The sequence below is a fragment of the Bos grunniens genome, chromosome 5 (genome assembly GCF_055505025.1).
Source record: "Bos grunniens cultivar Pamir isolate PY7600 chromosome 5, Bosgru_T2T1.0, whole genome shotgun sequence".
Lineage (NCBI taxonomy): Eukaryota > Metazoa > Chordata > Mammalia > Artiodactyla > Bovidae > Bos > Bos grunniens.
The window spans coordinates 83,830,016-83,855,437 of NC_141169.1; the positions used below are offsets into that span (position 1 = coordinate 83,830,016).

The window sequence follows — 25,422 nt, forward strand, 5'->3', positions numbered from 1 at the left end:
GGCGGATGGATGATACCAAAATTAAAGTGCAAAACATGAAAGGTTTTTAGGGCCATTTCCTGAGATCCACTTAATTTTATATATAATTTTGGTTTCCTCGTAAAGTAATCTGGAGACGGAAATGGCAACCTGCTCCAGTGTTCTTGCCTGAGAAATCCCATGGATAGTGGGCTAACATCCATGGGGTCGCAAAGAGTTGGACATGACTTAGAGACTGAGCACAATAGAGTAATCATGGTGATGGGAAGGCCTAGGATATATTAAAGTGCTTTCCTTACTCCCTTTAAAAAAACAAAACAAGAAACTCACCACTTTTTCTGTTGATTCTATTAGTCACTTCTTAATATTTTTACCTCTATTTGGGCTGGAGTTTTGTTCCACATAAAAGATGAAATGTCTTTCTTGTTACATAAATAAAAAATACACCACATTCATTAAAATTTTCTCTGGATTTTTAGAAATTATAACCACAAATAACCTTTTGTCATCAGTTAAAAAATTAAGTTACAAAGGTACTCTAGAGAGTAACTTTTATTCTGGGCCTCTCTGGTGGCTCAGTGTCTGCCAAGCAGGAGACATGGGTTCTATTCCCAGGTCGGGAAGATCCTCTGAGGAAGGAAATGGCAGCCCACTCCCATATTTTTGCCTGGGAAATCCCATGGACAGAGGAATCTGATGGGCTACAGTCCAGGGGGTTGCAAAGAGTTGGATTCAACTTAGGAACTAAACAACAACAACAACAAAAACCTTTATTCTCATCCACTATTTATATGTTCTGTTTGGCTTTCTTGGTTAGCCTTTCTTAATAGTCTCTTTTTTTTTAATCATCCAGATGGAGTACTTGTTTTAACAACAAAAACAGCAGAAGTATTGAAAAAGTTAGTTTTCTTTGGAAATGGTATATAAGAATGAGTTAGGAAGTTATTTAGTGTCTAGAGTGTTTCATTCAGCTCCAACTGACTCAAATTTCTTTCTTTAAAAAAAAAATGATTAATCCACTCTAAGACTCTGGTGAATATAATCTTTACCTCATCGACTCCTTTTCATCTATATTAAATTGAAATCTTTTTGTTTATTTTTAGACTCCGACACCCAAGCCAGCTTATGTAATGCTTGTGAACTCTGCTGTTTATGCAGAGATACACTGACTCTAGGGCAGAGGGTGAGATGGGAACCCAGAACCACACAGAAGTCAAAGCAGCCATTTAGTGGATTCCTTGAGAATTAGGTTGGAAAAGAAGAGAAGTGGTGAGCAGCTACAAGGAAGACACACAGAGTGAATGAAATACATCCAGACAGTGGAGGCAGGTCAGCAGGTGGGAAAGCCTAGATGAGGTGTTGGAAAACTTGTTATAGCCTACCTTTTATGTGGACTCTGAACTCGATCCTTCAACAAACAAAAAACTCCTTGAAGACCTGTTTTTCATGAAGTACCTGGTGTGGACACTCAATATACATTTTTGCCCACATTGATGACACTTTCCTTTACAAGCTGAGTAATATAGTCCTATTAGACAGATGAAGACATTGAGGTTTAAGGGAATTAAGTAACTTTTCTGAGATCACATAGCTAGTAAAGGGTGGGATAAAACTGAAGCCAGATGTGTCTCTCTCAGTTCAGTTCAGTCACTCAGTCATGTCCGACTCTTTGTGACCCTATAAATTACAGCACGCCAGGCCTCCCTATCTATCACCAACTCCCGGAGTTCACTCAAACTCACGTCCATCAAGTCAGTGATGCCATCCAGCCATCTCATCCTCTATCGTCCCCTTCTCCTGCCCCCAATCCCTCCCAGCATCAGAGTCTTTTCCAATGAGTCAACTCTTCGCATGAGGTGGCCAAAGTACTGGAGTTTCAGCTTTAGCATCATTCCTCCCAAAGAGCACCCAGGGCTGATCTCCTTCAGAATGGACTGGTTGGATCTCCTTGCAGTCCAAGGGACTCTCAAGAGTCTTCTCCAACACCACAGTTCAAAGGCATCAATTCTTTGGCGCTCAGCCTTCTTCACAGTCCAACTCTCACATCCATACATGACCACTGGAAAAACCATAGCCTTGACTAGATGGACCTTTGTTGGCAAAGTAATGTCTCTGCTTTTGAATATGCTATCTAGGTTGGTCATAACTTTCCTTCCAAGGAGTAAGCGTCTTTTAATTTCTGGACTGATTTCAGAATATATTCTTTAGTACCAGTGCACTTACAATCGGTGGTAACTCATGAGGGCTGTTAATCCTTAAATTCAGGGATTCTGTTCTGAATAGAGCTGTTATTGCTGCTACCAAAAGAGGGATTTTCCTGGGCTCTGGAAGCCGAGCACCTTGAACATCCTGGTGTTTGCATCTTTGGAAATAACCTTTCTTCCCCTTCAGTTCTCAGTTCCACCCTTCCCAGATGAGTCACCTTGGGCGTGGGTGGGGGGAGGTTTATGAGGGGGTTGAGGGGTTGCTGCTTCTGCCTTTTAAGCTTCATTGTCCTCATTAGTGAATAGGGCTCAACAGTTTTTTCTGAGGATTAAATTAACCTTGCATGTGTGTTTAAGTATACAATTCCTACAAATTGGTTACAGAGAGGTATGAATGTTATAATGAAACATTTCTCCCCTTGTAGGTCTTCTGGAATTTTCTGTGGGGAAATTTAGATACCTGGAGCTCAAGAAGCCCTTTCCAGAGGAAGCTATTTTGCGTCATATTTCCAGCAATGTCACTTTTGTTATTTTCCAAATACACTCACAGTATCAGAATACAACAATTTCTTTTTCTGAGGTAAGTACAAAGAGTTACTTCCATAAAAGCCATTTCCACAGTTTGGTATCTTGTATTTAGTGTGAGCATTAGAAATTAACGCCTCTTTATGTGTTAAATTTTTAAAAGATCAAGATTGAGTCCTGTCATTAGGCTGGCTAGGAGGTGAATATTTCACGTCTTTCTTGAATAGTGACCTCTGACCTAAAAGGGGTGATGCTGCTGAGTTTGGGGGGAGGCCGGCTTGTACCAAATGTCTTCTGCCTGCAGTTAAGCTTTCCCCATATTTCCCACCTTTTCTTTTTCTTAATTCTACTGGGTCCTCAGTGATTTTTACCTCAGAATACATTTTAATGGATTTCTGTGGTCTTTTAGCCGTTTAGCCTTGAAGTTTACTAAGACACCTAATAGGATCAGCTTTATTCTTTAGAGTTTCATTGAAACAAAAGAATCGTAACTCTTAGTTTAACCAGAGCAGTGCTGTGCTCCCAGCAGCATTTGGGACCCTCTTACAGAGGTCCTCACTAAACCCCTGAGCCTCAACCTCGTCTCTGGGAAGTTTTCAAATATCCTGAATCAGCTGAAGCCATTAAGGCTTTGCCATTTCTGTTACCCTTTACAGATCTACTTATTTTTAGTCCATATGACCCCTTAGACTAATACATGAATTTCACTCTGTATGAAGTTGTACTGCATTTTTGTCTGTCCTCAGCCTACCTTTTGGCTTCCCTTGTAGCTCAGCTGGTAAAGAGTCCGCCTGCAGTGCAGGAGACCCTGGTTCGATTCCTGGGTTGGGAAGATCCCCCTGAAGGAGGGTATGGCAATGGACTCCAATATTCTTGCCTGGAGAATCCCCATGGACAGAGGAGCCTGGCGGGCTACAGTCCATGGGGGTCGCAAAGGGTCAGACACGACTGAGAAACTCAGCACAGCACAAGCCTACCTTCTATTATTCTGGAATTTGCTAAACGAAGCTGTCTTCATCCAGTCTCTATATATTTTATGGACATTCGTCGTTGTGTCTTTCACACTAAGTGTTTTATAATTTTTGTTCCTGCCTTCCTGCCCCTACCACAAACGTTTTGAAGATGTGTGTGTGTGTGTGTGTGTGTGTGTGTGGTGGTTTGATAGACTAGATATGGGGGCTTTCCTGCAGGCTCTGTGGTAAAGAGTCCTCCTGCCAATGCAAGAGACATGGGTTCAATCCCTGATTCAGGAAGATCCTACATGCCACGGAGCACAACTAAGCCCATGTGCCAGAACTGTTGAGCTGTGCTCTAGAGCCTGGGAGCCACAACTAGCGAGCCCATGTGCTGCATCTGCTGCAGCCTGAGCACCCTAGAGCTGGTGCTCTGCCACAAGGGAAGCCACCATCATGAGAAGCCTATGCCCTGCAACTAGAGAGTAGTCCCTGCTCGCCACAAGTAGAGAAAAGCCCATGCAGCAATTAAGACCCAGCACAGCCAAAAAGTAATAGACTAGAAGTAGAAGGGTTTGATCGAGGAAACGAGGAAAAAATAAATTATACTAGTTGAAGATATAATAGTGTATATGACCCATTCATTGATTTTGCGGGAGTTCTTTGCAGCCAGAGCAGAAATCAAAGCATGTTGAATTTCATAACTTTCTTAGAAGGAAAAAACATTCTCATTCTTCAGGGGGAAGCCAAGTTTTTTTATGGCACTAAATTCAAAGGGAAACTTTCTATTCAGGCACTTACCTAGAAGACACAGTAAAATGGCACATAGATGACTTCCTTCTTAATAACATCACAGCAAAGACGATTTCCTTCTTAATAACATCACAGCAAAGACAACGTTTGAAGGAAGAGACGGGATGGAGAAAAAAATGCAGTTATATTTATTGCATGCCCAGTGTGTGCTAGACCAGTGATCCTTGAGCTCCTGGGGCCAAAGACTTGGTGTCTGCTGAAATTGTGGACTCTCTACCTGGCAGAATGTATGACTACATCTGTATAATTACATGGGGGTCTCTGGAAATGCATTGAGCCTCCTAGTTAGGACCCCTTGCATTTGATTTTCCATGTAGTTAATTTAATTCTTGTAACAGTTCGTCCAAGCAGTCCTAATGTTTATCTTTACTTTGGAAGAAACGGTGAAGAAACCCCTCCACCTAAAGAAACCCTTTAGGTGACGGGGTACCTGCATGACTGATGTGACAAAAGTGGCCTGGATGAGCAGCATCTTGGGTCTCAGTTTTCATGCAGAAAGGATCTTGCTGCTGCTAAGTCGCTTCAGTCGTGTCCGACTCTATGCGACCCCATAGATGGCAGCCCACCAGGCTCCACCATCCCTGGGATTCTCCAGGCAAGAACGCTGGAGTGGGTTGCCATTTCCTTCTCCAGTGCATGAAAGTGAAAAGTGAAAGTGAAGTCGCTCAGTCCTGTCCGACTCTTTGTGACCCCATGGACTGCAGCCTACCAGGCTCCTCCGTCCATGGGATTTTCCAGGAAGAGTACTGGAGTGGGCTGCCACTTAGTTATCCTTAATGATAACCATGTTCCTTTCTTGGGCTGCCTTTAGTTCTCACTAAATTTATACTGCTGAGAAGATGATAACCAGAACTGTGCATAATTCTAGAAGGGAGTAGTCTGCATGAAGAGAGCTGTTTCTGTTGTAACTTCCTGATGACTTGTGGCATCTTGGAGTTTTGGGGTCATCTTGGCAGTGAGTTCTTTGAAACTTCTGACCCTTAAGTTCCTTGGTCATTCTCTCTTATGCTTGTCAAATTGAAACTCATGTGGCTCTTTTTTCTTCCCATTTCCTTCTTGTTCAGTTGCTCAGTTGTGTTTGAGTCTTTGTGATCCCATGGACTGCAGCCCACCAGGCTTCCCTGTCCTTCACTATCTGCCAAAGTTTGCTCAAACTCATGTCCATCGAGTCAGTGATGTCATCTAACCATCTCATCCTCTGTCACCCTCTTCTCCTCTTGCCCGCAATCTTTCGCAGCATCAGGGTCTTTTCCTTAACTTTAAGAAAACACTCTGAATCTACTACCTCTCAACTTTAGTACTTTGTTATTCAAGAAGCTTTCCCAGCAGATGGGGGAAGGGGATGAGAGAGTATGGGGGTGTAAGGAAGAGTAAGAACAGGGCATAAAGAAGATGATCTCTGTGTTCACTGTCTTGGTGATGGTTTCCCAGGTGCCTGCATTTATCAAAATGTATATTGGTATACTCTATGTGTAATTTATAATATGTAAATTATAACTCTGTTTTTTAAAAAACTTTTCAAGGACTGAACTCTTCGGGGGCAGAGCTTCTATTTTTTGTCTTGGTAGTGGTCAAGTTAATTTGTATATTGGGACCACGAATGGAGGCCACCCTAGTGACTTGGCCCACGTCACAAATCTAAACCTAAGACTGCACTTACAGGGAATGCCTGTCAAGGAAACCTAACTTACACTGATCACAATCCTCCAGCTCAGCCTAGCCAGCTCACTTTACCCTAGAAAATAGGACTTGCTCGTCTTCTGACTAAATCCCAACCTCCTAACCGAGCATGCTCTTCTAATGCTCTAAAAAGCTAGTTCATGCCCCACATCCCTTGGGAAGCATGCTCCACATCTAGTGAGGCCCTGTCCTCCCCCAATCCGTCAGTGGTGTTCCGCTGAATAAAGGACATCAGACTTGTTACTAAACTGTTTTAGTTTTGTCATGTCCATGGAAGTCCTTAACCCAGTAGTCTTAGTACTTGAAATGCGTGCGAAGTCAATTCAGTCTCGTCTGACTCTTTGTGACCCCATCGACGGTAGCCTGCTAGGCTCTTCTGTCTGTGGAATTCTCCAGACAAGAATACTGGAGTGGGTTGCCATCCCTTCCTCCAGGGTATCCTCCCAAACCAGGGATCGTACCCTCATCTCTTATGTCTCCTGCATTGGCAGGCAAGTTTTTACCACTAGTAACACCCATGAAGCCAAGAACTTGACATAGTGAATCCTAACTGAAGGGACTGAAAAGCTTGGGAATGTTATTGTGTATCTGCTATTCCTGATCAAAGAGTGTATATTTTAAATAATTCTTCCAGTGTATTTGTGGGTACACGCACATAGAAGTGAAAATAATTCTTTAATCATCTGAGGAAGGTCTTTTTTACCCCTTTTTGGTTTTGAGAAGCTTTAGAATAGGGCATGCACGCTAGATTCACTCTGGCATTGAAGCACTTTGTTCAACTGCTAATTCGCAATGACTCTTCTTTCCTTGTTGCAGACTCTCCTTCCTAATGCCTCGGAGACGGGCACTGACAAAGGACTGGTTTCCATTCTTAGACCAGAGCAGAGTATGTGCACTTGGCACTTGGAGACATTAGACCCTGAGCCTGTCCAAAATGTGGCCATTCCACTGTCCTACTCGGAAAGCGGTAACCTTTCTATCATCCACTCCTTATTACTGTCCAGAATGCAGGACTTGTGGGTGAGAATTTAGAGATAACTATAATCCTATTAAAAGTGTTTATTATAAGTATAGTACTTTGAATTAGGAAGGTTTTAACAGCAGGGGAGTCAGAGAATTAGCATGATGAGTGAAAGCCCAGGAAGGGACTAGGACTAGAAGAACACATGTCTTCATTTGGAAAACACTGAAGGAGCCCTTGGAGAAACTGTGACAGACATGTCAAGAGGAGGGGTTGATTCATGTTGATGTATGGCTGAGACCAATACAATATTGTAAAGCAATTATCCTTCAATTGAAAATTAAAAAAAAAAAAAAAAAAAAGGGCAAGACATGGTTCTCACACATTAGTTGATGGTTCTAGGCCAAGGAAGGTGTGGGAGAAGAATGGGGTATTTGGAGAATGGTGGACAGTGGATGTGGCTGGAGCCAGAGTGGGAAGGTCCTAGTTTATAATGTGAGGTCTTCACTCTTTGCTGAGGCAGCAGAGAGACTTTTGAAGCAGAGGAAATGACCTGATGCCTTTCCTCTCTCAAAAGGTTAACCCTAGAAGCAATGCGGGGAGTGGATTGGAGGGGGCATAACAAAGTCAAGACAATACAACTTTCAGGACTCAAAATGAGAAATGAAGATCTGAACAGAGGCCCTGAGAAGGGGATAGAGAGGACAGGCTGGATTTGAGAAATTTGGAATATGGAATCACAAGATACAATGACCAGTGGTTATGGATTATTAAAAGTGGGGAGCACAGACTTCCCATTTGGGCAGCTTGGAGATGATCAGAATAGTGATCAGATGGGGTATTTGTGGTGCTGGATGTCCTAGGTGGTTGGGATGGGGTTACATGGTGACTTCAGTTTGGCACGTTGACTCTGAGACACTTTTAGGACATCTGGATGGACTTGCATAGTAGGCAGCTGAAAATAAGGGCCTAGGGTGGAGGAGTGGGGTTAGATATCCAACTGAACAGCAGAATAGCTGTTAGTAAAGTCATGGAAGTGAGTGAGGTCATCCAGGCATGAACTTAGAGATTTAGGGAGGAAAATTATAGCAAATAATTTCCTAGTGCCTGCCACAGTTTTGCTGAAGAATAATTAGAAGACTAAGGAGTAGACAGGACAGTGAGAAAAGAGACTGGATGCCCAGCATTATAAGAAGTGGTAAATAGGACTTTGCAGAGAGGTCAAGAGAGTGACTGAAAATGTCCCTATGGTGGCACAATCCAGAGTCAGTGGTGGCCTTTAATGAGAGTCATTTTAGTGACACCATGAGGATGAAAACCAGATCGTAGTGATTGAGGAGTGAAGGTGAAGGGAGGAGATTTACATTCTCTTGAAGTTTGGTGGTAAAGGGAAGGCGAGGTTGCAATAACTAGAAAAGGAGGTAGAATTCCAAAAAGTGATGGGAGTTGAAGAAAAACAGATATATATAGCCAAAGGGTAATCACTTGATTTAAAAAAAATGATAGATGTCAAGCTTTCATCAAGGTCCGTATACAAAGAAAATTAATGAGCAGTGGAGTGTCAGTTACAGTACACATGCTTTTCTCGGGTGTGGTAAATGTTTGTAAATACAGGAAAAGAAGAGTGTGAAAGAAGAGCATAGAATTCTGGGGCAGAGTCCACTGGGAAGCGGTGCACACTGGGTGTCTCCATTGTGGAGCTGCAGAATTCCAGCAGTTGATGGAAATTAAGAACCAGCTGTGGGAGCGATTGAATGAGTTTATGAAGCTGAGATCTTAAAGTACTTTAAACTGGTTTACCTTCTTGTGTCTTAACTTCTCCTCTTGAGCCCACCACACACAGTTCTTTGCATGGAATTGAACTAATGTCAAGTGACTTCTTTAAGTTTTGTCTTGGTTAAAGGTTGTGAATAGGATTCCTAATAAGAGCTGTTTTAACCATATTATGAATGTAAATTAAATACCCTAAGGGGATTCCCAGGTGGTGTTAGTGGTAAAGAACCTGCCTACCAATGCAGGAGATGCAGGTTTGATCCCTGGGCTGGGAAAATCCCTTGAAGGAGGGCATAGCAACCCACTCCAGTATTCTTGCCTAGAGAATCCCATGGACAGAGGAGCCAGGTGGGCTATGGTCCATAGGGTCACAAAGAGTCAGACACAACTGAAGCGGCTTAGCATGCAGGCATGCAAATACCCCAAATTTATTTTGTGTTTAATTGTGCACATGCTGTGTCTAATACATGAACCTGGGGTTCTTGAGATCTTTTATTTTTTCCTCTTTTATGTATACACAAAGACTCTTCCAGCGAGGAGGAGAGGTTGACACCATCTTTCTTCCTGTTGAAAGAGTTAAGTGAAAAGTGGACACCCTTTTCCTATTTACCAGGATCTAATGAAACCTTCTCAGAATCTAAAGAAAATGTGTTTAGGAAATGCACATATTCAACAGTTGGCATACAATTTCCAGGTGTTCACGGGGCTCCTGAAACCCATTCTTGGACCCCAGCTTCAGAATCGCTGTCTCTTCTGATGTTTTCAACTCTAGAGCAGAGGTTGGCGAACTGCAGAGCACAAGGCAAAGCCAGCTCACGGCCTGTTTTGTGCATAAAGTCTTATTGGGACCCAGCCATTCACTTACATATCATCTGTTGTGATATGTAACATATCAGGTTGCAACATATCAGGTTGCTTTCCTGCCACGGGGCAGGGTTGAGTAGCTGCCACAGAGACCAGAGAGTCTGAACAGCTTCTAAAACATTTACTATCTGGCTCTGTACAGAAAAGGTCTTCCACAGCCCATTACCTCATATAACTTTACCCTCAGTCCATGAGGTAGTACAAAGCTAGAAGCTCTCCACTGAACTTCTGTGTTGGGTGTTCTTGTAAGAGTGGGGTTCTGTTTTTCTGAGTGTGCTTTGAATATATAAGAATCCTAAGTAACTTCCTGGTTTCCCATCCAGATCCTATCCCTGGTGGCTGTAATTTGGAGTTTGATGTAGATATCGATCCAAACATTTACTTGGAGTATAATTTCTTTGAAACAACTATCAAATTTGCTCCAGCAAACCTAGGCTATGCGAGGTATGTCTGTCTCCCAACTCCCAAAACTCTTTTTAGGATAAGCATGACTCACTGTTGTGTAGACTGAGTAAATTCTCTCAAAATCCATAGTTCTCCTTAGCAGACTTGAACTGCTTTTTTTTTCTCCCAAACAGAAGTAATTTAAGCTTTGTTGTTAATACGTAAAGTGTCGTTTACAGTTAGTATTGTTTCCCTCCTTTCTTATGAAGAGCCAAATGTTGTCTTTATTAGGAGCTTAGAAGTACATCTTAGTTTTTGTAAAGAATTTTAAATATAGAAAGCATTTTGGGGACTCCCCTGGTGGTCCAGTGGCTAAGACTCCGTGCTCCCAGTGCAGGAGGCTGGGGTTTGATCCCTGTTCAGGGAACTAGACCCACATGCCTCAACTAAGAGTTCACACGTTACAACCAAATATCCCATGTGTGGCAACAAAAACCGGATGTAGCCAAATAAATAAACATTAAAAAATAAAGCATTCTGCAGCTGTGAAACATGCCTATGTTTGTAAGGATTTATTCTTTTAATTAAAACTCTGCCCTAATTTCTACTGTAAGAGTAATGATAGATAACATTTGAATACTCTCTGTGTATCATTCACAGTGCTACCGAATACTCTATGTTCTTTGTCATTTAATCCTTAGAATTTTATGAAGAAGGGGCTGTTGTTCTTATTTTACCGAGTGGTGCCCTAAGGGTTGTTGAGATTCAGTGACTTGCCCACATACACACGGCCAACACGTAGCTAAGCTGGCAGCTGATGCAGCCTGACTGATACTCATATCTGGTTAATTAACCATACATACCGCTTCTCTTTCCTTAGTGATGCCAAACTGGGAATCGCTGTTGCAGAAGTTTGAAGTTTTGATTCCTTTTTACATTAGTAGATGAGATTTGTAGCATGAGAGATTAATGTTCAGCTTTGTTGGTTGATTTTAGAGGCGCAGATCCTCCGTCATGTGACGTCAAGATGGGCCCGGACTCCAGGTGGAGGTTGCAGTATGATGTCTATCAGTATTTTCTGCCCGAGAACGACCTCACTGAAGAGGTGTTGCTGAGACATCTGCAGAGGATGGCCGAGGTGCCTCAGGTGCAGGCCAATGCTGTCAAGGTAAGTCTGATGCCTGTAATTCCTGTAGCCAGACTGTGACACCTTTGTAAGAGCTGAGAAGGGGAGAAGCTACCAGGAGCTTATTATTATTACTATTTTTACTGTTTTCTTGGTCTTTCTAGGATTCTCATTTTATCCTCTTTGATTTCATTGTCATCTTGGGAGTCAATTCCAGTGACATCCCAGAGTAACATTGGCTTTTGAGGAGGTGCATGTAAATTTTGTTATGTTTTGTTGCAGCCATGACTGTGGCTGGTTATCTTGAACTATGGGTGGAAGTGGGTGGTCATTTTCTATGTACTCCCATAACTATTAGATTTAAAAAGTTGGGAAATATAAAGTGTATAGTGTTTTGAGAAGAAATAATGTGAAACTATTTAAAGATATATGCATTATCCTTACTATTTAAATGCAAGTACAAAGTTTGTAACTTGCAGCAAAAATTTTCTCTGAGCTTTTGAACCCCTGAAAACTCTTGCTACTCCTCAAGTGTGGGGGTATAGGCTGGCAGCACTGGCATCACGTGGGAATTTGTTAGAGTCATAGATTCTTAGGCTCCACCCCAGACCTACAGAATCAGTGTCTGTATTTTACGATCCCCAGGTGATTCCTCTGCACATTAAAGTTTGAGACTTATACTCTCGATCATTTCTGTGGAGGGCAGGATTTTGTCTTTATGTCTTAAAAGGTACCTGATATCAGTCTGATAAACAAGGACATCTGTCAGTCTGATAGTTAGTGAGGAGCATTTTTCCAGACTGTTATGATCTTCCCAGAAAGTTGCAGACTACCAGATTATATAGAAGGAAGCAATTGAAATAGGGCAGCTGTGGGCCTTCCCTGGTGATCCAGTAGCTAGGACTCTGTGCTTCTGATGCAGGGGATCTGGGTTTGATCCCTGGTCAGGGAACTAGATCCCATGTGCTGCAACTAAAGATTCCACATGCCGCAACAAAGAATGAAGGTCCTGGATGTCACAACTAACACCCGGCACAGCCAATATAATTAATTAAATTTAAAAATATTGTGATTATTCACATATTAGGAGCTCAATTCGAAAAGTTTGCCTTTGTACATAGGAAATTTCAAAGACCACTTTTATTCTCATGAAGCATATAAAACGTCATATAACAGAGTCTTTTTAGGTTGCTTTTTTTTAATTTTAGGCTGTACTGCACAGCTTAGCGCAGGACTAAGTTCCTAGTTCCCCAACTGGGATCAAACCCAGACCCTTGGCAGTGAGAACCCAGAGTCCTAACCACTGGACTGCCAGCTTCTAAGAAGCTTCTAATTATTCACCCCTGAAACTCTTAATATTATAGTTTTCTCTCTTCTGTTAGTAGGAACCTATCTGTGTGTGAGGGCTAAGTGGAGCTTTTGTTTTTATTACATGTATCCCCTATCTAAAAGAATGAAACTAGAACACCTCCTAACACCATACACGAAAATAAACTCAAAATGGATTAAAGACTTAAATGTAAGGCCAGAAACTATAAAGCTCTTAGAAGAAAACATAGGCAGTACACTCCTTGACATAAATCAAAGCAAGATCCTCTATGACCCACCTCCTAAAGTAATGGAAATTAAAAAAATAAATGGGACCTCATTAAACTTAAAAGCTTTTGCAGAGCAAAGGAAACTATAAACAAGGTGAAAAGACAACAACCCTCAGAATGGGAGAAAGTAATAGCAAATGAAAAAACTGACAAATAATTAATTTCCAAAATATATAAGCAGCTCAATACCAGAAAAACAGACAACCCCATCAAAAAGAGAGCAGAAGAGCTAAATAGACAGTTCTCCAAAGAGGACTTGCGGATGGCTAATAAACACAGAAAAACATGCTCAACATCTCTCATTATTAGAGAAATACAAATCAAAACTACAATGAGATCTCATGAGATACCACCTTACACTGGCCTGAATGACCATCATCCCAAAATTTACAAACAATAAATGCTGGAGAGTGTGTGGAGAAAAGGGAACCCTTTTGCATTGTTGGTGGGAATGTAAATTGATATAGCTCACCATATAACCCAACAATCCCACTACTGAGCATATACTCTGAGAAAACCAGAATTTAAAAAAAGATACATGTACCCCAGGGTTCATTGCAGCCCTATTTACAATACCTAGGGCATGAGTCAGTGCTAATGAGGTGGATGAACACCTATTACACAGAGTGTAAGTCAGTCAGAAAAACAAATATTATATATTAATGCATAGATATGGAATCTAGAAAGCTGGTGCTGATGGACCGATCTGCAGGGCAGCAGTGGAGATGCAGATATAGAAAACAGACTTGTGGACACAGTGGAGAAAGGAGAAGGTGGGACGACGAATTGAGAGAGTAGCATTCAAACATATACATTGCCATGTGTAAAATGGACAGCTAGTGAGACTTGGCTGTGTGATGCAGGGAGCTCAACCCTGTACTCTGTGACAACCTAAAGGGCTGGGAGGTGGGAAGGAGTTCCAGGATCGGGGGACACGTGTATAACTATGGCTGATTCATGTTAATGTCTGGTAGGAACCATCACAGTATTATAAAACAATTATCCTCCAATTAAAAATAAATACAATTTTTAAAAACCAACCTTTAAAAGGGAATTATTGAAGTGAAGGACTAGAAGATAACACGGCTATATGTAATTTTTCTTATGCCTGTTAGACAAAATAAGTGGGTGCTCTCTGTGAGCTGTTAACCCCCACGACCTTTGTTGGCGCTGGCTCTCAGTGATCACTAGTGTTTGTTGGGCCCTCACTCTGTTTGGAGTATTGACAGGAGACTAGTGAGCAGGATGTATAAGGTTTCTGCCCTTATGTCTTTTATAGTCTAGCAGTGGAGAAGGCAATGGCACCCCTCTCCAGTACTCTTGCCTGGAAAATCCCATGGACAGAAGAGCCTGGTGGGCTGCAGTCCATGGGGTTGCGAAGAGTTGGACACGACTGACCAACTTCACTTTCACTTTTCACTTCATGCATTGGAGAAGGAAATGGCAACCCACTCCAGTGTTCTTGCCTGGAGAATCCCAGGGATGGGGGAGCCTGGTGGGCTGCCATCTATGGGGTCGCACAGAGTCGGACACGACTGAAGCGACTTAGCAGCAGCAACAGATGGGAAAAATTCTTTTACTTCGTCCTAACTAGTACATTTTACTTAATCATTATATCACATTTTACTTCAATTATTAACATATGCAAAGTCTTTCGATGTTTTTGTGTAAGAGCTTGATCATGTCAGCACGAACAGACTGTGTAGGGTAATCTTTCGACCAAATGAGTTGGTAAACTATTATATATAGGATGGATAGATAACAAACTGCTATGTATAGCAAGTGCATGCCTGCTAAGTCACTTCGGTCTAGTCCGGCTCAGCGACCCTATGGACTGTAGCTTTCCAGGCTCCTCTGTCTATGGGGATTCTCCAGGCAAGAATAGTGGAGTGGGTTGCCATGCCCTCCTCCAGGGGATCTTCCTGACCCAGGGATCAAACCAATATCTCTTAAGTCTCCTGCATTGGCAGGCGAGTTCTTTACCACTAGCACCACCTGGGAAGCCCGAGGTATAGCACAGGGAACTATATTCAGTATCCTGTGATAAACCAGAATAGAAAAGAAGATGAAAAAAATATATGTGTGTATAACTGAGTGACTTTGCTTTATAGCAGAAATTAACACAACATTGTAAATCATCTGTACTTCAATACATTAAAAAAAAGTCAAATGGCCTGGTGTAGGATTTAAACAAGAACAATGCTTTCATACTAGAATTTAATAGCACATGTAGGTGGGGTTATAATAGAAAAGCTTGTGGGGTTTGATTTTTTTAAACACTAATCATGCATTATTTTTGGCTTCAGGTGGTCACCCTCACAGCTGACGATAAGACAAGTGTTTCCTTCTCCTCTCTCCGGGGACAGGGTGTCATTTACAACGTCATCGTTCGGGATCCATTTCTAAACACGTCCACAGCTTACGTGCCCACTCACACGTACGCTTGCAGCTTTGAGGCAGAGGAGGGTAATTGTTCTTCCCTTGGTGAGTATGTAGATTTCAATTGTGAACTTTCTTCTTTGGCCTTGAAGAGCTTTATCAACTAGTAAAGAACCTCAGGATATTTACAAGTGCTTTTGTCTCGTTTATTCATTCATGCATTAAGCACACGCCTCCTGAGCACCTGTGTTACTCTGCTCTGTGTTCTAGGCACTAGGATAGAGGAGTGAACAAAATGGACAAAATACCTGCCCTCCTGGAGCCTGCATTTTAGTGGTGGGGGAAGGAGGCAGGCAAAAGACATTTGTAAAATACACAGTACCTAAGATAAGTGATGAGGACTAAGGAGCAAGAATTAAGTAGGAAAGGGAGATAACCAGTGAGGGTGAGAGAATTTGAGAAGCTAGCTAGGGAAGTCCTTACTGAACTGGTAGCTTTAGGGGGAGACCCATGGCAAGGCGAGGAGCCATGCCCATGTCTGGGGTGGGGAGTGGGTTGCCAGGCCGAGGAGACAGCCAGCACAGAGCCCTCAACTGGGAGCCTGCTGGTGTGGCTGCAGGAGCGGGCAGCCTCACAGGTCTTCCTTTGAGCTACAGCTTTTATTCCGAGTGCAATGAAAAAGCATTGGAGGGCCTGAGCAAATAATACTATGATCAGTCTCATATTTTAATGGGATCACTCTGGTGCTTTTCTTGAGAAAAATCAGGGGCAAGAGCAGAAATAGGGAGATTGATGAGGAGGCCATCATAGTGTCCAGGAGAGAGAGGACAATGGCACTCAGGGTGTTGTAACATCATCCTGTGTGTGTGTATTTAGCATTTTATTCTGAAACAGTTTCACAGAAAAGATGTAAAAATAATTCAAAGAATTCTGTATAATCTTCACCAACATTCCTCAAATGTTAGTTAACATGTTTGCTGTTTGCTTTTCATGCTTTATCTAGACATACACACATATCTACATGTTTTCCCCCTGAAGCATTTGAGAGTAAGTTGCAGACATAAAGACCCTTTCACCCTAAAATATTTCTGTTCCTTATACAGCCATAGTGACATTATCAAAATAAAATGAACATTGATATACTACTGTTACTTAATCTATAGATGTCAAATTTCATTGTTTGTTCCACTAATGTCCTTTATAACCAAAGGAAAAAAATTTTTTCTGGTCTGGGGTCCACTTCAGTATTATATGGTGCTTTATCTTCTTTAATCTGAAATAATTTCTTAGTCTGTTTTTGTCTTTCAAAAAACTTTACCTTTTTGAGGCATACAGGTTAGTATTTATTTTTGTAGAAAGTCTTCAAATTGGGTTTATCTGATGTTTCCTCCTAACTAAGTTCAGATGATACATTTTTGGCAGGAATACAAAAGAAGTGATGGAGTGTCATTCTCTGCAGACACCTGATGTCTGTCTGTTCCATTCCTGGTGGTCATGATCCTGAGTACTTGGTTAGGGGTGTCTGCCAGGTTTCTCCACTGAGAAGTAACCATTTTTCCCTTTTGGAGAGATACTTCAAATGCAGGCAAATAACCGCTTCTCAAATTCTTCACTTGTTGGCTGGAGGATCCAGTGAACTTGCCTGAAATATTACCAGCGGGTTTGCCAAATGGCATTTTGCTCTATTTATCATTTCTTTCATGTTCATAGCTGTAGGAAAAAGGAGGGGGTCTCGGGACTGAGCTGATGGGCCAGCTAAGAAAGAGACTGGAAAAAGACCTTTGGATGTAGCAACAACTGGAGGCTGCTGGTGCCCTTGGGAGTGTTTCAGAAGAGCCTGATTGGAGTATGTTCAAGAACAAATAGGAGTAAAGAAATTGGAGAAAGAGTTCAAAGAGCTCTTTCAAGGAGTTCTCTATAAAGAATAAAGTCTGTTGGTTGTGGGAATTCCCTGGTGGCCCAGTGGCTAGGACTTGGCGCTTTCGCTACTGAGGCCCTAGTTCAATCCCTGGTTCGGGAACTAAGATCCTACGAGGTGCACAGTGTGGCCAAAAAATAAAATAAGTACGTAAATAAAGTCTTTTGGTTGTGTTCAAGCAGGGATTAATTTTTGCTCTTCTCTGCTAGAGCTGTATCCCACCCAGTTTTCCAGTGCCACGTGCAAGAGCCTTGAGAGATACAGTGCAAGAAACCAGGCAGATATAAGTTCTGTGGTTTGATGGCTAAGCTAGATCTTGTCTGGGTTTTTCTGTTCCTTTTCCCCTGAACTCTTTGCACCAGGGCCCCTCCTGATCAGAGCACTCTGGGCCCTGGCTTTCCACTTTAGATGGAGGAGAGGGAAAGGTCCCATCTGATTGTTCCTTCAACTCAGGGTGGAACCCTCCCGGTCATGTGAGTTCTATCACTTTCCTTTTCAACCTCGATGCACACTAGGATGACCTTCCTGAGCTTGGAGTAGGGAGGATGTATCCACGTTACCTCATTAAAAAAAAAAAAAAAAAATTTTATTGGCGTATAGTTGCTTTACAGTGTTGTGTTATTTTCTGCTGTAGAGCAAAGTGAATCAACTGTACATATATACATGGATCCCCTCTTTTTTGCCATTTAATTAAAACTGTTGCCTATGCCATTACCTATAGCGATGCTGTGATGACTAAAAACACTGGAAACGTTGGCTCTCCTCCATCCTCCCCTCCCACTCTCTATTTTACCTCTCAGTTCTACTTATGAAACCTTGTCTCCTCTCTGGTTTGCTTATATGTTTGACTTTCTCTCTCTCTCCTTCCTGGTGTTGTGATCGGAGATTCTTAGTTCCCCTCTGCTGTCTAATGTCCTGGAGGAACCTGGACATCTAAACTGGGTCAGTTTTTATCAGGCCACTTGCTGTCTCTGGCGATTGTACTTGTTGGAAACTTCCACTAGATTTTCACTAGAAAAAATTATCCCACTAAACTGCATGTTTTTGTTATAATGATTGAATTGTAGAGCAGCAGTCAATCACAGGGCAGGAGGAGAAGGGGGCGACAGAGGATTAGATGGTTGGATGGCATCACCAAATCAATGGACATAAGTTTGAGCAAGCTTCAGGAAATGGTGAAGGACAGGGAAGCTTGGTGTGCCGTAGTCCATGGGGTTGCCAGCAGTCGGATGTGAATTAGCAACTGCTGCTGCTGCTGCTGCTAAGTCTCGTCAGTCATGTCCGACTCTGTGCGACCCCATAGACGGCAGCCCACCAGGCTCCCCTGTCTCTGGGGTTCTCCAGGGAAGAACACTGGAGTGGGTTGCCATTTCCTTCTCCAACGCATGAAAGTGAAAAGTGAAAGTAAAGTCGCTCAGTCGTGTCTGACTCTTCGAGACCCCATGGACCACAGCCTACCAGGCTCCTCCGTCCATGGGATTTCCCAGGCAAGAGTACTGGAGTGGGGTGCCATTGCCTTCTCCGAACAACAACAAATAGGTCTGAAATAAGCAGGATGTGGCAGTAACTCTCATTTCATCTTTCCTTTCAGCTCTTCATTCACAGAGAAACTGATATGTAGCTATACTCTATGCCCTGCACGTTCTGGCCTTCTATCTTGTGTTCTTTATCTAAAAGATAAAGTCTATCTAGGTCTTCATGGTATCCACTGGAATGCTTGAGTATTTTGTGTGTTTTGGCTTGTAGTTGGTTTGTAAATACCTCACATAAGTTTGTGTAGGTGCTGGGTTTTTATTTTTAGTTCAGAAATTATTTTCTTGTGTTTATCTCAGAGGAGTCATGATGGTGGTGAATTTAGTGGGCCTATTTTTCCCTTCAGTAGGGTTTATCTTTTGAATTCTAGTTTTTGTATTTAAGTTTGCACTGCTTGAGGATCACAGGATTAGATTCTTCTGCTTCAGGGAGCATATTGTGCTTTATCATTTGTTATTAAGCTATATTTTTTTATGCAGAGCATAAATTGATAATGCGTAATTGATAAAATCGGTAGTGACTTGTTCACGCGTGACTTGTAGAATAATACATGTTCTTTTATTTTATTGTGAGTTTCGGTTAACTTCGTTTGTTAGGGAAAACTTCGGTGAACTTTCATATACCATTATCCAGCCTTAACAATTTTGATTCATGGCTGTTATCTTGTTTCAGTTATACACCCACCCATGTCTCTGCCCCTCCACCCTCCTTTATCCCTGGATTTTTTTAGAGCAGGTACCTAATGGTCATTTTGCTTATGGAATTTTGGTATGTGTGTCTTAAAGAAAAGGGCTATTAAAAAAAAATAGCCACAGTAGCATTAATACGAGTTTCAATGAAAAATATTGAAGGTAATTCCTTAATGGCATCAAATTAACAGCCAGTGTTTACCTCTTCCCAGTCTTGTTTTTCACCGTTCATTGGTTTGAGTCAGGTTTCACATGAGGTCTGTACGTTGCATGCAATTGGTGTGTCTTATTCCCTTGATGCCATAGTTCTCCCTCCCCACTCTCTCCTTTCTTTTTCTTCTAGTTTCTTTGTGAAGAAACAGAATTATTTGTTTTAGGCACACGCTCTTTCCTTCTCTTTTCCTCCATTCCCTTCCCCAAACGTGTCGCAGGTAGAATTGCAGACCCTTATCAGGAATCAGCTTTGTCTGATTTCTTTTTCTGTGGGACCTGCAGCCATTGGTATTCATCACCCACATAAAGTCACTAGAGGTGGCAAGAATGTTTCTAAAATAACTTATATACCTATGGAATAAATTATCACTTCACTCTACATTTTTTTCATGAAGCTTTTGTTCTGTACTAAATAGATACAAAGTGTCAAATTGGATGTATTATCCACTTAATTTTTACTCCTTTTAGGAAGAGTATCTACCAAAGTCTTCTTCACTCTTTTTGCCCTGCTTGGCCTCTTCATCTGTTTCTTTGGACACAGATTCTGGAAAACAGGTATTTTGTCTAAGATAGTTGCTACTTACATGCCTTGTGGTTTGTTTTTTTTTCCCCTGAAATGCTGCTGGGGAGTTTATGACCTGTAAGGAGAGTAAGCAACTGGTTATCTCCACTATTTTCATTGATTTGTAGCTGGGGTCTTTTAGTAAACATTTTACTGAATTACAGTGCATTTTAATTTTTTCTCTTTTCTCCACTAGGGAGTGCAAACTCCTCTTATTAAGCAGGGTATAAAGTTTGATTTGTGCATCCACCTTTATCAATTGCTAGAATGACTAGTTAACCAAAGATTACTAATTAGAAATCAGAATGTCTGTATACAAAATATATGTGGATTTTGGTGATGGTGATGGACGTGGTTTTGCACAAATCAGGCTGCAGATCAGTGAGGTTGAAATGTCTGTACAACCCTGGGAGGTTCAAACCGCAAGTGGGAACTCCACGATCTGCTCAGTGAAACCCAGTGAAGGGAGGAGAATATGAAATGTGCTTATTAAGTTGACTTGAATTCTTTGGATTACCTTTTGTATAACTAACGTTTGCATGAGTGCTTAGTCACTCAGTCATGTCCGACTCTTTGCAACCCCATCGACTGTAGCCCACCAGGCTTCTCTGTCCATGGGATTTCCAGGCAAGAACACTGGAGCACGTTGCCATTTCCTCCTCCAGGGGGTCTTAACTCTCCTGTGTTTCCTGCATTGCAGATGGATTCTTTACCCATTGAGCCTAATGTTTGTAGTTACTAAAAAATAAAAAATGAATCCTTCATGTAATTCATTAACAGGGGATATAATGTTATAACAAGGGGAGAGTGAACGTCATCCTCATCTTAGAAAACTGTTTGAACTGATAAGTTGTTTGAAACAGCAACTCCTTTCCTTCCATTGCTACCTTTTTTATCTTAATTGAGAAGAGGATATTGTGAAGAATATTTAATTGCTCAAAATGTAGAATGACCCTATAGTACAGAATTTAATTGTTAAGCTGTGTATGTAGAGTTTAAAAGATACTACTAGGTTTTATGGTTAAAGACAATAGTCGATGTTCATATTAAACAAGAGAGGATGAGTTAAAAGAAGACATAAAAGTCACATTTTGCTTTGGAATATATTTTTTAAGCCTTTCAAATTCTATTTTTGCTCATGTAATGAAGGGCTCCCAGGTGGCACTTCCACCTGCCAATGCAGAAGACACAAGAGATGTGGGTTCGATGCCTGGGTTGGGAAGATCCCCTGTGGTAGGAAATGGCACCCCACTCCGGTATTCTTGCCTGGAAGTTTTCATGGGCAGAGGAGTCTGGCAGGCTTCAGTCCATGGAGCCACAGAGTAGGATGTGGTTGAGTGAGCACAATGAACTGAAATCTAGTGTGTAATTTCAGATCAGACATAATAGCAAATGTACTATTTTTGTTTTAAATCAAGACTATAAATATATTAAACCAAGCTATGAAATTAACAATTAACTGATCAATCAAAACTGACCTATATACAAAAAATGTATCCAATAGTTAATACTTTAATTTGTACCCATTTAATAAAAATATTTACTCCCAATGACTTCTGAACTTTTCCTGCCTTTTAGATAATTATTTCTTTTCTTTGAATGCCTTCATGTATACATTCTGGGGACTGAAGAATGTATTTGTAGATTAGACATTTAAATTGCATTTACTAACTGTAGCTTTTTTTTTTTTTTTTTTGCTTTCTTGGTGGTCTGCTACTAGAACTATTCTTTATAGGCTTTATCTTCATGGGATTCTTCTTTTATATACTGATTACAAGACTGACACCTATGAAGTATGATGGTAAGTGAACATAATATAGTTTGATGGAGGTTCAGAAAGCAGGGTGCTATTTGCACCCAGCACCCCTTGTATAGGTTGACCAGTACTGAGTGTGCTGTTCGCCTATGTGTGTAAAATAACTGGCCACCTATGCTCTACACATCTTCTGAACTACTCCTTCAGACCTTCTCTCCAAGGTTTTTAATCTGCGTGGGGAATTCCTTGGTACTCAGGGAAATGAAGGGCCATGTGGATTATAAGCCTGTGTTCCAGCTATGTGGTATATTGACAATATGACATTTACAACAGAGTGTTAGGATTTTCTTTACCTCAAAACAAACACAACCCTCCTTCCTTGTCATGCTCAACAGAATGCTTGTCACCCCTTCTTCCACAGTCCCAGATAGAGGTTGTACCAGACCATGCCTGTCACTCATCCTCAGAGGCTTAGCTCCCGGCTGGTTTCCAGTCTCAGACGCTCCCTAGAGAGGGCCTCTCCATGTTGGTTTCATGGCACTGCTGATGCACACTTGGTGCCCGACCCAGAGAAAGGCTAGTCTAGGCTGGCTTTGGTAACGTTAGCACATCTGAGCATGCATCTGAGAAGCTCTGATTTAACTGTCCATCCACTCTCCTTGTGCAGTCCGCCTGATTGTGACAGCCATCGCCGGAAGCATCGGTGGAATTTTCTTGGTGGCTGCTTGGTGGCGATTTGGAGTCCTCACGCTCTGCATGCTGTGTGTCGGACTGGTGCTGGGCTTCCTCGTCGCGTCAGTGGCTTTCTTCACTCCCCTGGGTAGGAGATGTATAACTCATTTTATGTGTGTGCAGTTCATTGTCAGAGACTTTATTTCACCTTTCCAGTACACGTCCCTCCCCACTCCTCGTCAGGGATTTGGGGCCTCTCCTGAGAGTTCTGGAAACTTGCACTGACAGTGTGCCACTTTAGGGAAAGCCAGTACCACTAAGAATCCCCCTTTCCTCAAAGGCGCCCTATGTAGATGAATTCTAGAACATCTTCAGAGGTTGCCTTGGACCTACGTGTCATAAGGGGTCTGTGTGTATTTCTGTTGGTTGAAATTAATGGAGGTAAAAGGAATTCTTTATATATGGCAGAACAGTGGTTTTCAGTTTTTAAAACCCTGCAACTCTTTCTTCGAGTGAGTCTTAAGCAGAAGCCTGATACAACCCACAGATAAATTTGGCACTACTCTGATGGCAGCTGAGCCAGGGAGCCTGATGCTCTGTTGCCAGTCTTATCTTGTACCTCTAACCCCTGCTCCCACCCTTTGCAAGCCCTGAGTGTTCCTGAGGGACCTACTTGTAGTCATCCTAGCACGGTAGCACAGGGATGGTTTGGGGGATTTTAAATTATTCAGTTTCTATCCATTTAAAAAATCTAGGTAATGCGTAAGTTAACTCCCTTTTATAGGGGATGAAAGATTTTCCTTTTAACCTTCTAGGTTCTTTGGCTGCTCTAATAATTCAGTTGACATAAGACGGATTAATAGGAGAAAAACAAATTTAATTCTGTACCACAGGAGTCCCATAAAAATAGAAGACTCAAAGGCAGTCAGGCAGTTGAGGCTTCTCTGCCATCCTGAGCTAAGAATTCAGATGGAGTCTGAGGCTTCCGAGAGGTGGAGGGCACTTCACAGGAATGTAAGAAGGGCAGGTGTTTGGTAATCAGATGTCTGCCATTGCAGATGTAAAGCTGTCTCTGGTAATTGCTTTCATTCTGGGCCAGGCTTGTGATCTAAATTCTTTTAGGCAGTAAAGGGAGAGAAAAGTTTCCCCTGAATCTGCTGGGTCTTGATTGCCTTCAGCTCAAAATAATCCACATGCCAAAGGGACCCATTTTGGGGTGTCTGTTCTGCTCCCCTTCACTTTGTAGTTGTATGATAACTTACATTTCTTCAGTGGTAAAAAATCCTCCTGCCAGTGCAGGAGAGACAAAAGACGTCGGTTCAATGCCTGGGTCAGGAAGATCCCCTGGAGAAGGAAATGGCAACCCACTCCGATATTCCTGCCTGGAGAATCCCACGGACAGAGGAGCCTGGTGGGCTGCAGTTGATAGGGTCACGAAAGTCAGGCACAACTGAGCACACACACACTATGCATAAAATAGATAAATAACAAGGCCTTACTGTATAGCACAGGGAACTATATTCAGTATTTTGTAATAACCTATAATGGAAGATACTTCAAAAAAGAAACGTGTGTGTGTGTGTGTGAGAGAGAGAGTGAGAGTGGGTGGGTGGTATAGCCAAATCAGTTTGCTGTACCCCAGAAGCTAACATGACATTATTAATTAATTATATTTCAAGAAAAAATAAAATTTTATAAGAGGGTATCTATGGCCAGAAGTACTCTATTAGGCTATTTTCTACTTCGGATAATGTTTAGTTCTTATATTAAAAAATTTTTAAATCAGAAAGAATTGGTGACCTGTGTGTTTACTGACAATTCCAAGGCCCTTTGCTCTGATTTTAGCAAACCTATAGCCAAGTTCATTCCAGGCCCCCTTACAGGTAGCTCTTTATCTACCTGCAAAGTAGCATTGTTTAGATTTGGCTAAATCACAGACTCTCAGGGATGTTTATTGAAAATGTACATTCAGAGCTCTACTCTAGAAGCGCCAACCCAAATACTATTTAATAAGCTTCCTTTTTGTTAACGTTTAGAAGATGGAGGGATGGTGGATTAGTCTTTTGTAGTTAATGTGTTGAACCATCTTATTTTTAGTAGTTAATGTATGAACTATCTCATCCCTCAAGGACATTTAGGGTAAGTGTGACCTTAATTAGAGTGGGTGCAAACTCATATTTCTAAGCACTAAAATTTGGAAAAGATTTGGTTGACTTCTAGATTTAATGAAATTACTGTTTTCACTTTATTATGTGTCCTCTGAATGGGTCAGTCTTCTCATGCCTGGCATCATAACTACTATTGTTAATCTCTTGTATTCCTTTTTTTAAGTCACATGTGCATGTTGTGAAGGATAGCATAGGTGAACTGGAGATACGATCCATCCATTCACCTCACTGAAGCATGTTGCAGTTTGCTTTCTGAGAACATGGGGTCTCCAGGTCAGAGCCCTTCACTATGGACCTCCAACTCTTTCAGGATACGTGGGTCTCAAGATACAGGGACATCTCCAGTTGGACCAAGGGATGGTGCCAGTGTCAGTATTAAATAATTGTCAGATTTACATTTTTGTTATTTAAACATAATTTATAATAGGAGTTCTAATAGATCCGTCCTGGGTCACCCCAAGGTGCACTGCACTTTAGAGAAGGGTTTTTAGTAGGATGGATTAGCTCACGTCTTAGCTAAATGATTAGCTCACATCTTTCCTGATGCCTGAGAAAAAATCACATCTTCCAGTGTACAGTGGATAAACAGGAAATGCATTGATGGTCAAAATCTACTAAACAGAGTCTGCTCCTTATATGGGATTTCATATATCAAGACATGATTGAGCGACT

At 41.7% G+C, this 25,422-nt stretch overlaps 1 protein-coding gene across 6 annotated transcripts in view; it reads left to right on the forward strand.

Annotated features, from left to right (window-relative positions):
• TM7SF3 (transmembrane 7 superfamily member 3) overlaps positions 1–25,422 on the forward strand; it is a 41,919-nt gene that overhangs the window by 9,325 nt on the left and 7,172 nt on the right. For 3 of the 6 annotated variants that reach the window (XR_015164157.1, XM_086401640.1, XM_086401642.1), the window contains exons 2-9: positions 2,609–2,763; positions 6,971–7,121; positions 10,076–10,196; positions 11,133–11,304; positions 15,167–15,344; positions 20,061–20,147; positions 21,875–21,955; positions 22,578–22,730. Coding sequence is in view for 5 of the 6 variants with exons in the window: in XM_086401640.1 (XP_086257766.1) it covers positions 2,609–2,763; positions 6,971–7,121; positions 10,076–10,196; positions 11,133–11,304; positions 15,167–15,344; positions 20,061–20,147; positions 21,875–21,955; positions 22,578–22,730 (1,098 nt within the window). In the remaining variant the exon portion in view is untranslated. The remainder of the gene's footprint in view (positions 1–2,608; positions 2,764–6,970; positions 7,122–10,075; positions 10,197–11,132; positions 11,305–15,166; positions 15,345–20,060; positions 20,148–21,874; positions 21,956–22,577; positions 22,731–25,422) is intronic. The other 3 variants (XM_086401641.1, XM_086401644.1, XM_086401643.1) reach the window with 2 other exon arrangements.